This window comes from Acanthisitta chloris, unplaced genomic scaffold (assembly GCF_000695815.1).
Source record: "Acanthisitta chloris isolate BGI_N310 unplaced genomic scaffold, ASM69581v1 scaffold37335, whole genome shotgun sequence".
Classification (NCBI taxonomy): Eukaryota; Metazoa; Chordata; class Aves; order Passeriformes; family Acanthisittidae; genus Acanthisitta; species Acanthisitta chloris.
The window spans coordinates 29,671-46,562 of NW_008676089.1; the positions used below are offsets into that span (position 1 = coordinate 29,671).

At 43.2% G+C, this 16,892-nt stretch overlaps 1 protein-coding gene across 1 annotated transcript; it reads left to right on the top strand.

Annotated features, from left to right (window-relative positions):
* The first annotated feature begins 12,771 nt into the window (after positions 1 to 12,771).
* OTOS (otospiralin) lies at positions 12,772 to 15,456 on the top strand. The gene is made up of 3 exons (XM_009075983.1): positions 12,772 to 12,823; positions 13,163 to 13,189; positions 15,272 to 15,456. The coding sequence occupies exons 1-3, from the start codon at positions 12,772 to 12,774 to the stop codon at positions 15,454 to 15,456; spliced, it is 264 nt and encodes an 87-aa protein (XP_009074231.1).
* The last annotated feature ends 1,436 nt before the right edge of the window (positions 15,457 to 16,892 follow it).

Consider the following 16,892-nt stretch of genomic DNA (forward strand, 5'->3'; position numbering starts at 1 on the left):
ACCAGTTTGAAACTGAAAACGAAGCAATGCTAGCATGGAGCCAATGTATGTGAGAGGAAACTCAAGCTTCATGCCTCCAGCTTGTATTTAAAACACGTTGCCTACATGGATTGCTGTGTATGACATAATTAAGATAACACTGTACAGTGCTGGAGCAACATGAAACTGTGCCTTCCCTACCTGACCTTTCCTGTGCTATTGGATGCTCATGGTTGAAAACGAAGCAATGCTAGCATGGAGCCAATGTATGTGAGAGGAAACTCAAGCTTCATGCCTCCAGCTTGTATTTAAAACACGTTGCCTACATGGATTGCTGTGTATGACATAATTAAGATAACACTGTACAGTGCTGGAGCAACATGAAACTGTGCCTTCCCTACCTGACCTTTCCTGTGCTATTGGATGCTCATGGTACCCAATGTGCAGGCCCTGGGCACAGCTGTTCAGCATTATGCTGCTGTAGAGCTTCCACTTTTCTCCCGGGCTCATCCCATATGAGTGCAGTAGATCTGGAAGCTGGAGAGGACTATAGCTATATATTTACTTGCTAGCTGTCATCTTCTTCAGTAAACAACCTTTGGCCATCTGGAAGTGTCTCTAATTTGCTTCCGCGTATCACACCAAAATCCTCAGCAGATTAAAAGGAATGCTAAGAAGTGCATCTTCCCAAATGGACTCAGTTCTGCAAAGACTTATTAATTATAACTATTTCTATGAAATTCATTTTTGGACTGTGTAAAAATCTTTCTCTTTCTTTCTCTTTTTCTTTCTCTCTCTCTTTCTCTCTTTCTCTCTTTTTCTTTCTCCTTTTCTTTCTCTCCTTCTCTCCTTCTTTCTTTTCCTTCCTCCCTTCTAAAGATTACATCATAACTGATGATAGGAAATGCTTTCCTACAGAGAAGACCTTCAAGTCTAGTGTCCCACATAGCCAGGGCACAAGTAGAACTGTCAGTGGAAAGCAAGGAAATGCAGCACATTTTGGCAACTTTTGAAATGTGTCTCAGGATTAGAATCTGTGACTGTGATACCTATTACTTGCTATGATGACAGAACAGGCTAAAAAAAGTGCCTTTCCCAAGAAGGGAGACACAGAGCATGTCACTGCTACCACCCAGTCAAGTGTCCTTTCCAGGAGGGTCCTACCACATGGACACATGCTCCAAACTGGGTGAGGTCTGAGGCAAATGGCCAGTTGCTGATGAGATGTATAACTTTCTGTTGCTCTCTATTTTTTTGTTTAAGTTGAATCAAAGCTGAAAAAGATTTGATTTTTACTCAGGAATATCTATTTTTACACCCCAAAGCAGCAGAATAAGAACATGAAGCATAAAGATATAAAGAAAGAGAAGCAGAACACAATAATTAAGGTGAAACCAGGGAAATCAGTCTAAATTCTACATAAATACATTGACAGGAATAAGCCCCATCCTAGATCCCGGGAAATGACTAAAGATAGAAATGTCTGTTCTATATTTTAATATTACAGTTATTACTATTTAAATCAAAGCAATTTCCCCTGGTTACACAGAGGTGCTTTTTTATCCTGAGCTGTGCTTTGGAGAAGAGGCTGGTCTCCCTCCTACTCAGTAACAGGAAAATGATGTATATTAAAAAAATACTTTTTGAAGCCAAGTTGTCAAGGTTTCAAATTTCTCACTATGTAACCAAGTCTTGCAAGATGTCAGATCTTGGAAATCAGGGTCAGGGACTTTGAGGTTTTCCCACCCTCAATATTTACATTCACAAATGCTTTGCAGCATAAGATTCTGGGAAGTGGTCAGAGTGATTTTCCCATGTTTGTTTATCCATGGTGACACTGTGGGCAGCTAGCTCATGAAATAATAATGAGGCTGTTTCAGTGTAATACACAAGGAACTGCTCTTTTCATAGAGTTCCAAGTCAGATAGGGCCATCTGTCATCTTTGTACCTGAACTGAATCAAGTTGCTGCAACCTTCAACCTGGATTACCTTTCCCTCCCTGAATTGCATTATGGAGTTAATTTAAATTACTTCAGCAAACAGTCATGGCACTGGTGGTGCTTCTGTTGATAAAAGTGTACCTTGGAGCATTAGGCAGGTTGTACACATATGGAATTAAGCACTGGACCCATACAGAAGATGAAATCCTGGCCTTGGCAAAGTTAATGGCAAATATTTGGCTGCAGTATGATCAGGTTTTCTGTCTGTCCTTCCAGGGAACGATATAGGAGGTAATAACAAAAATAAGAAGGTGCTAAGTCCTGAGTGCACAGTCCCCAAATGTAACTGGTTACACAGTGGCAGCAAACTTGAGACCTCCACACAGCCACTTGTTTGGCATGAGAGATTACTCTTTTTCTGCAGAGTTAAGGTCTGAAATGTTTTGATGAGAATAGCAGAGCAATATGGTGAATCTTGAGAATCAACCATATAAATTATTTCTGAAGTGTTCTGCCTGTTAACAATTTCACCTACCTATGTGAGGACAACATTCTTATTTTTGGTCTACAAGCAGCACCCATGAAATCACAGACCTTAGAAAATGCTCTGAGATTTATATCACTACTGCAGACAGTGAGCGACAAATGTTCTCTGCCCTGCACATCAGGGTTACTCGGGTGGCACAGCAAAAGGGCAATGTAATTCCCCAAGCAGATGAAGAGTGCAGGGATGACAGCCCAAACCAGAGGCTCTGCCATGCACACCTTGTCTGCCTTATGTTCCTGTTTCTACTAGGAACTGTCAGTGTGCAACTCTTTAGGATAAAAAGCTACAGCTCCTAAAGCTGCCCAGAAGCTCTGACTGTTCCTTTCTGGCTTTAGCACTAGACACACATTCAGACATTTCCCAAATTTGGTCACATCAGCATGGGGAGGACACAAGCTGGGGTGTTCAGTCTTCAATGGCTGAACCAGATAATGAAAGGCATATGTACTCCTGTTGGGAAGGTTTTCCCAGCCTTCCTTAAGTAATTGATGTCAGCATCAATATACAGCACATTTTGCTGCTATGGCTCAGCAGCATTTATGGTAGGTTTCCTTTTTAACTGTGCTTTCATTTTTTCCTATTTCCTGCTCTTAGAATATTGTCCAGTAAAGTCTTTGTTTGGGTTTTATGGACTTTTTGATCATATTTCTTAGAAGATAATTCTTTTGGGATGTCACAAGTGTGGAGGAGCTCAAAAGAATTACCATTGTTGACAAGATGTTTGGCCATGGACAAGTGTTCCTCATTAAGAACAGGTTCTGTTTTCTACTAATAAAAACAAACTTCCTGCACACTCCAGTTACAAGGAAATGGGCTTATTTTTATAAGGATGCGTTTATGTTTGAAGCCAGCAAGGGGCTTAGTCCTTCTCTGGCCTTTTATCACGTTCATGGTTGCTTTCCCTTGCCCTTGCAGAACTTTAGAGAAATTCCTCTCAGTACACCATCAACCCTTGACCTAAAGCAACACAAAAGTACCTTTAAAATAATCTTGTTGCTTCAGGCTAGCACAAACTGCTGAGTCTTCCATACCTCCACAACAGAATGGGGTCTCGAGTCATCCCACCCATACTGGGTTCCTGCTGGCTCTGTCCTTGCCTTGCATTATCAATAATTCCTGGCTCTTCTGCTGTGCTGATCATCTTGCAACACACACACTGATGCAGATCGAATGTTAGAAGTAATAGCATGAACTTCCTGTGGTTACCCAGGAAAGCTGTGAGAGAGCTCAAAATAGAGCCTGGCTCTCCTGGATCTCCTTTGAATTTTGTTTTTCTCCTTCTTAGTGCCATCTTTACCAGACTGCCTAGCTGGAGCTTGGCACAGCTGACTGCAAGGAGCTGGCATGCAGGAGCAATCTAACTGAATTGAATGGGGTTTTTGGAAGGCTTAAAACCGATCGTTCAGACAAGTTACCTGATGCCACACAGGGTAAAGACAGTGGAGATCTAAAGTTCTGGCTTAAATCCTGGCAGAAGCCACAATTCAGTAGACATTAAGCACATAATTAAGTAAAAAAGCATCCAGCTATCCCATTCCTGGGCAACCATGCATGTGAATGTGTGTTTAACTAACTAACTTTGCAGGATTGTCAGAAATAGCTGTTGCCTGCCCTGTTACCCAGAGTTAAGTACTCCACACCTCTTCTGTCTTACTTGGGACCACTGTGGTGCTGTTTCCAGAAGAAATGAGGCTTTATGGCTACACTGCACTGGGAAGACTCTGAGTCTTTGCTGTGCTGGTTGCATTCCCTCCCAGTTTTAGCAGCTGTGCCTGCTTCACCCCTGTGTCTGTAAGCCTGAGCATTCTCCCCTGGCTGCCACCTGCCTTACACACTCATGTGCTTTCAGACAGGTCTCACCTGCTCTTAAGCAAGGCTGTCTTTTTTTTCTCTATATTTTCCATAGATCATCCTCCAAGCTCCTTGTGATGTAAACACAGGGCCTGAAAGAGAGGATATGTTGACAAAATGTTAGTTTACTTTTACAGTTTCAGAACAGATAAGGACGATCATGAGTTTTTACATTAAACCTGGTTTATTTCCACTGTAGCAACCCCCATTATTTCTTCTTAATCTTTTGTTAAGGATGAACAGAAGAAGGCAAGGAATGGGAAGAAGGGGGAACACATTAAAATAATATCTATTTTAAAGCTTTAAACAAGGCTTTCATTTTATTTAGAGCTGCATTCATGCATTTGCTTTCCCTTAGCAAAAAAAAAATAAATTCAAATAACAGAATTTCTCAGGAATGGTATTTCCCTGTTTCAAGCAGCTCTCACAGCAATATGTTCCACAAAGGGGCACTGTGAGCCTGAATTAATTAGAGCTCCATCCTCACACACACTGGGCTCTCTGGCCCCAGTCCAGCCGAGCACTTAGAGCGAGTGTTTCTCGCCAGGCGTGTGAGCTGGGCCGTGGGTTCAGCAAGTCCCTCTGCCCGTGTTTAAAGTTAAGCATGTGTGTAAGTGCTGTTCTGAGCAAGGTCAGACGCAGCCCCTCGGAGGCTGAACCCTTTCTATCTCTAGAGCATCTTGAGGGCCTCAGAAAAAAGAGGCCAATGTTTACGTATGGAGATGTATATAAACTTTCAAATGTAACCCCGTGAGCCTCAGTAGGTTTGATGTACCCACGCTTGCCTTTTTGTTTTTCCAATAGCAATATTTAAAATATTATCTGCCTCAGAGCTGATATAAAAATAACAGCTGTGCCTCTTCCAGATGGGAAGAAAAAAACCCATGCAAACAAGCTCACACACACACACGGAGTGGAAAATACTTTATGCTGAAGGATTTATAGTCTGTATTGCTTGGTTTCTCCTGTTTCATGCAGATGTAAATGGGCATTTTATCATCAGGGTGATGATAAAAGCATTAAGAAGCACATGAGAACAAGGAGAAGGGAGAGAGGTGGGCCTGACTCAAACCAAAGGGAAGCAGCACTGACACAAGGGTGGGCTCACATGAAAAGCTGATGGCAAAGGGACAGGAGTGGGAGTCGTTTGCAGAGCAGTAATGCTGGTTCTGACTGAGCCAAGGGCTGGGCAAGGGAGTGTGGTGGGATAGTTAACCATGATTGCAGTGTTTTGGTGGGGCCAGGAGTGGATTACATGTGTCAGGCTTTGGCTTCCCTGTCAGTTTGAGAGGGATTAGGAATTGTGCTGGCTCAGGCAGTGAGGAGGTGATGGGACTCTGTTATCTCCCATATGTGCCTTTTTGATAATGAAGGGAGGAAGGACACTGGGAACTGGAGAGGAAAACTAAAGCTCTTTGCCCCTAGGCTAAGGGAAAGGAAGGTGGGTGTAGTGAGCAGGGACACTCACTTGAGTCTTTGCTCCTGTACTAAGCTCCCACCAACACTATAAGCCATGAATCAAGGTGAGTTTAAAGTTCAGCATGTTTTAAAGGATTTAAAAATAGATATGACCATGATTTTAGATTAAATATATTGATGGACATGTTAGTACATTCATCATTTTCCAAGATTACATGAGAAGACATTAGCAATACCAGGAACTGAATCTGTGTTTGCCAAGGGATGATTTGGGCTTTACCAATGAGATTGCCCTCATCCTTCCTCTCCTAACCCACTCATTACCACCTTTAGAAGAACTTCAGTAATTTCTTTTCCCTTTAACAGACAAACATGTTGCTGGAGGCCTGAGGGCACACATACACACTGAAGACTCTGAGCAGCTTTACCTGGAGCCTCCACCCACATCCCTGCCCATGGTCACAGGAACCATTTAAGCTCAGCCCAGGGCCATAAATCCTAGTCTTTCTGTTGTGGGGACTGCTCATCTTTAGCTCTGCTGGAGTTACGACTGTTTCTGCTCTGGATCCTGCTTGTATCCTTGAGACCATACTCTACAGCAGTCTGGGTCGAGTCACTGCTCAGTACTGCCTTTCTGTGAGGGCTGATGGAGTATAACTGGGGGCAGCAGGGGTTTGGGAGTGTGGTAGTGAGGTATTTTCCCCTCTCGTTGCCATAAAAGCAATTGATGTCTGCATGGACGTTGTAAGGTGGTCCTGGTTTCTTTTTGTATAGGAAGAAACTGTGATACATCCTTCAATCACAAAAGCAGTTTGCTGAGAGAGGGAGGTCACCTTTGTGTCTGGTCCTGCTTTTTGCTGATCTCCTCATGCAGCTGAAATTTTATCCTGACTTTATTCGTATTGCAAGCGTGACCGACAAAATGCTAAATCCCAGAAAAGTCTGAACACCTGCATGTGTGAGCAAACTTTGTGTGCGAGAGGGCCGTGCTGCAGAGCAGGGATCCGGGTCAGGGGCAGCAGGGGAGCTGGAGCCCTGCACAGCAGCCCCGGGTCGGGTCCCAGCGCGAGCCCCGTGGGGCTGGGAAGCTCCTGGCAGGAACCACATCGCCAGCCACAGACCACAGCTCTCCCTGACTCATGTGTGAATGAAGCGAAGGTCCGTGCCGGGGCTTAACTTCAGTCACGACTAACGAAAGTGGCATTAAACTGAATATTGAGTCAGGTAATAGTGTGAGCTGTCAGTCAAGTTCAGATGCAAACTGATGCAAAGTCGTGTGTCAAACGTGGGCTGTGGGGTATGATCATCAAATGATGAGCTACAGAGCAATAAATGCTGGAGGCAGAACTGCTCTCCCTGTGTTTAACTGTATGCATCAAGGAGTTTGAGTGTCAACAAAGCTGTTTTAAAGATTAATTTATTCTATTTGTTCACCCTTTGTACTAGGTTCAGTCTTGTTCAGCTGCACTAGAGTTTAGCATGTCAGTCCAAACCAGAACCTTAAACGTCTAATAACTCCTTTCTCCAAAGTAGTAGCTTGTACAACTTGGTATGGCTAGTCATTTAGAAGGCTAAATGCCTGATCAGAATAAATAATGCCTGAAAGTAGGCAAGCTATAGGGCTCTGTCACCAATGTGTGAGGCAGTAGCTACCTGGGACACTATAACTTACAAGCTCCTAGAGCTGAGCAGGGTTTGCTCCCTTCCTCCAACTGCAGAATTAGCACTGATCACTGTTACCCAGAAAAACTGAGTACTATCTCTAGCAGTGAGCACGTGGGGTGACTGAACTCTTCAGTCACGCTGTCCAGATCAATATCTTGAACCTGCCTCTATGGTAGAAGTCTTTTTCAAATGCAGAAATCCCCATTTGCACCTGAAACAGTCTCTTGATAGCTGGATGGTCTTCCCGGGCTAATGCCCTGCTTCTGGGTAGCCCAGTCACTGCCAGCACAGCAGGGCACTGTGCAGCACTTGCTCCCTTCATGTGTGGCAACTGCTACAATGACACAGCCCCTAACAGGTCGCATTGATTGCTGGTATCAAATATACTAGCAACTTGCTCAGATTTCCATGATGGATTTTTTGTAATCAAGCTCATCCCTTCATCAATCTTGTTTAATCAATTTTATTCTCCCTAAGGCAGAACTGCTTGTGGACAGGTATAACTGGTGATATTGAAGTAGCCTTGGCATATGAATCAAAGGGAAGAAGAGACCCTGGGTGTAAAGAAGCTTCTGCTGCATACAGCATTGTCTGCTACCTGTGAACCTCTGGAGCCTCATTTGCATCCACAAACATCACCTTTTTTTCAGATAGATGTTAAAATGATAAGCTGAAGTAAATGTGAACAGATGCACTTTCTTGTTGGCTCTTAAGTGTGATTTGTTTAAGTGTAAACTCTATGGTTTGTAAATCTGACCTTCACAGTTAGCTCCAGTACATCTGAGAGTGTTTCATTTTAACTGGGCTATCTCTAATCGCACTACTGTTACTCAGCTAATTGTTTTGTAAGTATCCAAATCCATCTGCTGGGTCTCTCTTCAGTTGCTTTCAGGGGCTGTTATCAGGATGATTAAGCCAGTTGCTGGCAGGAAAACTGTCTGTTCACAAGAAGTGGAAATACGTAATATTTCAGTAAAACTAACTGTAAGAACAACCACAGGGTCAGCCTGGGAACTCACCTGGCCAAGCAGCAGAGGATGTCTGAGGAGAATAAGACACAAAGCAAAAGTGCAGTGCTTCTTGTCCATGCTCTGCTCCCAGTCCAGGCTCGGACACTGTGTAGTTGATACTACATTATGACAAGACATGCCACAGGTTAACTGTATCAAAAGCCAATACCTTTTGTTTTGGACAAGCCATTGAACAAACAGAGCTCAAAGGAAAGAAAATGAAGCTCTGAATGCCTGAAAGATCTAGGGCAGTTCACACCTGTCTAAGCAAAGCATATTCTATTCACAGGAGTCTCCTTTTGACCTGTACAATTTGGACCAAATTGCTGGAGGAAATAATCAAACATTTGTGTTTCTAGGGATGGTCTATATATCACTGTCATTGATTGTTTCTGATGTACAAAAGTGTTGCAGCCCTACAGAGAACATTTTTTCTGCTCAGCCCAAGGGCAAAGCACTTCGGATGCAGCTGTAAGTTCTATTTAGTTCTTAAATAAGTTCTTATGGAGCTCTGCATGCATGTGCTTTTGCCTATTGATTAAATAGGAAATATTCTGTTTCTTTAAAACAGTGTACAGGGGGTTTTTCAGTGCCTGGAGGATTATAGGTATTTTGTGTGTGTGTGTAATACCAGCCTAATATAGCTATTGAGAAAACAAAGGCATCCATAAACTTGCTTTTATGTATTCCCTTCTCTTTGTTTCTAGTTAATCGACAAGGAGAGTGGAATTGCTCCAGAGGGGTTGGCTCTGGGTAAAACAGTCCATTAGCCACAGGCCCACCTGAAGGCAGCCTGGTGATGCTGGCAGCTCCAGTGCTGTTCCCCATCAGGGAGCAAGTCATACAAACAACTCTGCTGTCTAAACTGCATTCCCCTATTCCCAAGGGAATGTCCTCTGTGCTCGGATTGATTTCTGTCTCTGACACGGCTGTATGTGGGATTTTCTGGCTTTGAGAGCCATCTACAAAAAGTGCATATAGATTGGGTCCTCCTGGGATGGGTGGGTAGGATTAACCATCAGCACCTTCTATCATGTAGCAAAGCTTTTATGAGTCAATGGCTTAATCTAAAAATCTTTATGCAAACTTTAGAGTAAAAGCAAAAGTAACAGTGTTTTGAACTAATGAGCCTTTCCGAAAAAGAGTAGAATGGTGAATTTCTTTCCAAAATGAGCAGGAATTACAACATTGGACTCTTTCAGCAGCTGCCCTATTAAGTGCTGAAGTATCTACTGAAACGTGGATGCTTCTGAGCCAGGTTTGCATTTGTGGGCACCATCACATCTCCAATTACTGCTCAGCAGTGAAGAAGCCTGCAGGGAAGCAACTATTAGCAGAGGGCTCTGGTAACTGATCCATAGCAGCACCTGTGCTGGGCCTCCAGTGCTGTTATTCCAATTGCCCCGTGTGGAGTCTGAAAAAAGGAAAGGGTTCCTAGAGCAAAAAAAAAAAAAAACAACAGGGGAGGAAATTAGCATGCTTGCAGTGTACTGCAAATGCTGCGAGTCAGTGCACAGTGTGCTCTCTCTGGTTGGTCCCAGAAGACATGGTGCTCTGTTTGGCACACTGAACCCACCAGGCACAGTCCTTCAAGGAGCTAATGAGAACTCATCAGTTCTTCTCTAGTCCAATGTTGTGTTTAAAACAGACCCAGCTGGGACAAGTAGTCATGTACAGCAACAGAAGCCTTAACAGAAGATGTTATATCCCCTGATGCAACTGTTTCTAATGCTAACCCTCTTTTTATAATTTCCTAGACCTCCTTTAGTGTGGAAACCCTGGGAATTTATTTCCATCTCCAATATGTGCACCAGTAAGTGGAAAACTTTGATTTGAATTAAATTGAAAGTGCAATTGTTAGAAGGGTGTCACACAATGTCAGATCAGCGATCCTCCTAGATCTGGAAGGGATCCAAGTTTCAAAAGACAGAATGAGAAGGTGTAAAGGAGGTCAGTGTGAACCTCAATAACTACAAGAGTCCCCCTAGGATCATCCAGTGTTGTGGCAGATCATGTTGTGACGGGAGTGACACTGAACCTGAAAACCTCTGGGATTTTGTCATCCTCTTACGGCACCATAGAGGAGAGCTGCAGGTTGTGGCTGCATAAGGAACATCATTATTCTCCTTTATCATCATCCAAAACATGTTATCTCACCTCCCACTTGGAACTACACCTGCCTTATCAACTGCCAAAACAAAAAGCTATGGATGGATGTGCACAGAAGTAGTTTTATGGTAATTATTCAATTACAGCTAATGGCTGCTTTGTGTGTGTATTAGCATACCTCAGTGCTTCCGACTGTTTGTTTGAATGGGATATACAGACTAGGCTGTGAAGGGGAAATGTGGCTCTGCAGACAGTGCTGGTGGGTGGACCCAGGTGCATGGCTGCACCACAGGACTCCACCAAGCAAGGCAAGTGCCTTCTCCTATCAGCAGCTGCTGCAACCCAGGCAAGAGGGGCAGAGGTGCTGGAAGAACGTGGCTGATGCAGTGACCCTTCCTGCAGGCCTAGGAAATATTAAACAGGAGGATTAAAGACTTTCAAATATGGAATAGGTTCTGCTTTCACAATATTTTTCTTTTCAGCCTCCACAAGAGTTGGCACAGCTTAGTGTGCTACAAAGCACCCTTCTTTTCGTTTGCTCAGAACATCTTGAATTAATTCTTGGCAGAACCATCAAACTCTGTGTGTAGATAGGAATAAACTCCAGCAAAGCTGGGGCCTCCTGCAAGGCCACTTCCTTGGGTCTCTCTGCTCCAGGACTCTCTGTGATTATGCAGACTTTCCCTGCATGATACTCCTGTGGCAGATGGGTGGATGTGGTAGAGCAAAGGCACCAGTGTCAGGACCCACACACACAGTTGGGAAATGCAGGTGTCTAGAATTGAGACTGAGAAATGATTTTGTAGACCACGAAGGCAATTGAAAATGCCCAGTGAGAGAGCACAGCTCAGATCAGCAACCATACGACCAGATATCACAGCACAAACCTGCACAGTGAGCTCTGCACTGGCATTTCAGTAGCTCCTCTCAAAAGAAGAGACATCTGGAAAGAGCTGCCAGGTTTGGCAAGACGACCTGAACAGCCACATCTTCTACGAGCATAGAAATCCCCACGTCTCCCCATGAGTCACGGAACACTTTCTGCTATACCCTGTGCCCTGACCACACCTGCTGCCTTCAGGAGTTTTGTACTAAAAGAAAATCAATCCACATGTCAATGTCAATTGAATGTTCTCCAAACTGTGTCTCCCTCCAGGCTTCTCAAAGTACCAGATCCATTTAGCAACATGCACAGGCTGAAGCCCAAAGCACCTGCTTGGTGCTGGGAGAGGAATCTTTCCAGGAACTGAGGATAATGTGAAAATGCATCTCAATGCACCTTATTGACCCTCTGAAGGCTGCAGCACCTGCACCATCAGCATGTCTGAGGTCACTGGGGACCTCCTTTTTACTTACTGTAACCCCATTGATTTTAGTGGGCACTTGGTGCCTGTGTACACTTTAAGGTTTAGATTTTAAGGATCCCAAGTAAGAACATAAAGCAGTGTCAAGCATTTGTGGGTTTTGTGACTCAGCTGGAGAGGGTACTCGATATCCTTTTAGCAATTTGCTCAAATAGCATTTCTGAAAATCTATTTCTCTAAAGGGGCAGCAAGAAACAAAATCAGGAGGGCAGCAATGGTAATAGTCACTGGATTTGCTTCTGGATTTTCTCCTTCTGCCTTCAAAAGCTGAAAGTGTTAATGCCAAAGTTGATTCTCATTTCCTCTCAGAAACTGTCCACTGTCACTTTCGCGGTCAGTGCTGAAATTTAATGCAAATATGAGGAGCTAAAATACCTGAAGGCAACAAAATCAGATTGGTGTAGTAACTCAGTGACGTTTTCTCCCCACCCTTCCTTACAGAGCACTGCTGTTTTACAGCAATAGAAACCTTTTGGAGTTTTGTAGCTGACTCAGAGCTACGGATATTTACTACTGAAAGAAGAAGAAAAGGAGAGAGAGGTAATTTCTAAAGTGAAATTAAATTAACCACAAAATCAAACATTTCCAAAGGCACTTAATTTCATGTCAGTTCAGAGGAGTCTTTTGGATTTATGCCACTAAAAACAAAATATCAGTACACACTTCAGGACTGCCAGTCTTTTAATACTCTGGGTTGCAGTTCAGAAGCTGTAAGGAAATGTAATTGAATCTTGTTATACCTAACTTAATAATTAGAATCTGGTTTGGAATGTATTCTTCTATTAAAAGAAAAAATAATAGACTTCGCATAATTATTAATCTCTTGTAATAATCCTCAATTGTACAGATTACTTTTCAGAAACACAAACAGTATCTTGCAGAAAAGATGACATTTACTGCCTTTTTTTTCTTCTGCATGCTGATGAACATGCTAACAGGTAAGATTAGTGCTGAATTTATTCTTGTTTATTTTTTCAAGCAGCCAGAAATATTTTGTTATGAATACAGTGTCTTCTATTTATTATCAGGTATTGCTCATGTATTAGTCACACCTATTCTGGCTGTTAGTTAGGAGTATTTGGTTCATAGCACTGAGTAACTGTGAATGGGGAATTCCTCATGCAGCTGTTCAAAAAATCAAAATCCTTTGACTACACAGAGGGTCCCACATGGGCAGTAAAGGACTTGGCAGCTTCTGGCTGCATGGTAAACCTTTTGTTAACAGAAAGTATTTCTGCAGGAGCACCAGCACTGATGCATTTCCTCTTTATTTACAGATGCTCGATCCATCCGGGATGGAGATGGTAATTCCTAATGTGGTTTTCTTTCCGTTATATTGCTAATAATTAAGAGAGTAATTTATAATTCCCACACCTGATGCCCAGCAGTGACTGTGGCAGAATGCTTACTAACCTCAGTGGGCTGTGGAAGTGCTTTCATTGAGTTCTGGTGGAGAAAGAAGTGAATTTTTAGAAATTTCGTTAAAATTTATTAAAAGCTGACATAGTAATGTCTCATAATAGAGCCGATATATCACAGTCTTAAAACCAAAAGGGGTTATGGTCAAGTAACTAATTCTGTTGTATAAAATTGTAACTGGAAAGCACCAGATTTAAAAATGCATATGACATCTGAGAATTTTGTCTGTTCTGTACAGCAATGCTGTGTATGTGTGTGTCTGGTTATTGGCAAGAGATACTGACTTCCACAACCAAAAGCTTAAAATTTACAAATTGCCACAAATCCAATTAAAGAAATGTAGGAATAAATCCCTTAGCACAGCTACCCTGTGGTTCATGTCACTTTGTGTGATTAGTCCATTGGATTAGTGTTTGCCTTTGATTAAAAAAACCCTCAACGTCCTAATGATGTTTACACTGGCTTACTGATGATTCTATCAGTTAACCTCTCCTTGGCTTGTCAGACAGAATCCTGTCTGAAAACAAACTTACAAAGAAGGATCTGCAATTAGCGGGTACTGCTATTGCTGGTGTATGTCTCAGCCAGCAGGACATCCAGCAGCATCTCCAGTGCACAGACACAAACAGGCACAGAGAGTATTATAACAGATATGAACAGCAGAACTACAGAATAAGGTCTAATATGATTACTTGTAATTCAAACCTTTTTTCCCTTATGCTCCACTCTCTTTCTTTATGGCTCTGAAATCTCTTTAATGTGTCATCTGCGTTTGTGAGCAGCAACTATTTCTGTGGCAGCCTCTGACAGCCAGGAGACTGTGTGTCAGTCTGAAGATAGAACCCTGTTCAGGCAGTGTCCTGTTGCTCTCATTACCAGCAATTATGTTTTTCTTTCACACTGGGCCAAGCAGCAGCCTGCAAAGTGAATCTAAGGTCAGCTGGTATAAACAGTGAATTCTCCTCTGCAGACAGCATTTGGCTGATTCATTTGGTTAGTTATGTGCCATCTGTGACTGCATGCTGCAAACTTTACTCTGTAAAATTAAGGTCTGATAACAGGATTGTTGAAGGCTCTTAATTCCTACTAAAGACCATGGTCCCAAGCTGAGCCTGGTGAGTGGAATGGCTCCCATTTATTTAAATGGGCTTTAAATCAAAACAGAATACTGGGTTTAGCTTCACTGCACCGAGAGACACTTGTCACTATGTGGTGTTTACATTTTATACAGGCTTCTGTGCCTGCCCAGATTTGGGCCCAAGGAGTCACCTCCTGCATTTTCACAATTGATTTTGTTTTCCTGCAGAATTTGAAATCTTGTTTCAAGGAGGATATCACATTTTCTGACATTGCTAGAGCAGGCACAAATGCAGCAGCTGACTCCCAAGCAGCAAAGCCTTTCCTGGCCATTCCCTTAGCCTGTTTCCTACAGCCTGCTGAGAAGAGGCACAACTGCAGTGCCAGGCAATGCCAGGGAAGAATGAGCCCAGTCTCTGGGAGCTCTGTGCACAGAGTGGGAAGCTCCAGGGGCACAGAATAGAGGATGGTGCCTTATTCCTTAAATTCTTATATTGGGCAAAAAATAGTGTAGAATGGGGGAAAAGAGCTTTCCATTGCTATTGTCCCTTGCTTTCAAATAACCAGCAGCTTTCTAGAAATTAAAGCTGCCCAATGAATTCTAGAATTCCCTAGATGTGGATGATGTCCCCGCATTTCTGCCCTCCATCTTGTCCCACCCTGTCATTCCTGGTGCAACCAGAGCAGGGAATACTGGCTCCATCTTCTGCAGAGTGGGGCACGGAGAGGGGTCAGTGGCTCTCCCTGCCTCTCTCCTGCCAGAGGAGCCCACAAGACCCCTAAGGGAACCCACAACCCCAAACCACGCCAGCTCCCAGGCCCAAGCTTTCAACAGAAATGCTTCATATTATAGTGATCTGTAACATTTTATTTTGGTTGTTTATTTTTAGATCTCTACCAGGAAGCTGTAGCCTTGCTGTACTGGCCCTTCTCAGCCAATGATTTCTGGTCCTACGTGGAATATTTCCGGACCCTAGGAGCCTACCACAGGATCAATGAAATGGCCAGAGCCTTCTTTGCCCAGTTCCCCTTTGGGAGCCACCTTGGCTATCATGTGCCCAACCATGAGCACTAACTGCTTGGCTAAAGCTGGTGCCAAGGTGTTTGAGTGAATACCTGGCTGCCAGAGAGCACACCCGAGCTGCCCTCACCCACTTAGTGATACTCACCATAGTCATGCACAGCATTTCAAGCTTTAAATTAGTCTCTTTTTAACAATTTATGGGTACCAAGGCATTTGAACAAATACCTGTCTGCCAGCAAACACACCTGGGCTGCCCTCAGCCACTTAGTGATTAGGTTTGAGGGAAAGTTAGTTTTCTCCACAGTGGCTAGTATGGGGCTGTGATTTTGGGTTTGTGCAGAACACAGAGTTGATAGTGCAGAGATGTTTTTGTTATTGCTGAGCAGAGCTCGCACAGAGCCAAGGCCTTTGCTGCTTTCCATACTGCCACACTGGCACAGAAGGTGGGGGTGCATGGGAGATTGGGAGGAGACACAGTCAGGACAAGTGACCCAAACTGACCAAAGGGATAGTCCATACCACATGGCATCATGCTCAGCATATAAAGTGGAGGAAGGAAGGAGAAAGGGGGGGATGTTTGATGGCATTTGTCTTCCCAAGTAAGCATTCCACATGATGGGGCTCTGCTCTTCTGGAGATGGCTCAACACCTGCCTGCCCGTGGGAAGCAGTGAATTAATTCCATGTTTTGCTTTGCTTTCTCTATTAAACTGTCTTTATCTCAACCCACGAGTTTTCCAGCTTTTACCCTTTTGATTCTCTCCCTGATCCCACTGTGGGGGGAAGCAAGCAAGTGGTTGTCTGGGGCTTGGCTGCTCCCTGGGGTTAAACCACAACAGTGGTACCCATTGATACCAGGGGGTTAAAGAAACAGGAATCTAAGAGTACAGCTCTCTGTTTCTAGGTTAACCCTTTGGCATCACATATTTAACTCCTTCTGTGGCTTTGCAGGAATTAACTGCTTTATAAGATCCTAGAATACACAGAAAGGAAAATAAAAATGCCTCAGATTACATTCTTTACAGCTTTATACCATTTGCACCCTCCTCTTGTCATATATCACTTTCAAATAGTTCTGCTACTTTCTCCTTCAGAATATTATTCAGAGTTCTTCATTATGTTACAAAATTAGTGGAGTAGTGTTAATTGGTGCAGAATTAGCAAGGGAGCTAGAAGAACTAGCTAAGACTAACTGCCTGAGTCTCAAAGGGGGAGTCATTGCAAGGGGCCTCAGACAAGAATGTACCCAAGGATGTAAATCCTTGGTATTGTGTTTTATTAACTGTTTTAAACTCAGTTGTATTCTGTGCGTGTGTAAAACAAATTTGTGAAAGGAAACTGTTTTAAATATTCAGATGGGAAGCCAGGCAAGTAAAGAAATTCCTTGAAAGAGTCCAATGGGGTGTGTCCTGGCACATTGGAAGGATTTAGGAGTAACCCTTACTGGAAATGTAGGGGAAAAAGATTTAATTAAGTATTGTACTAATT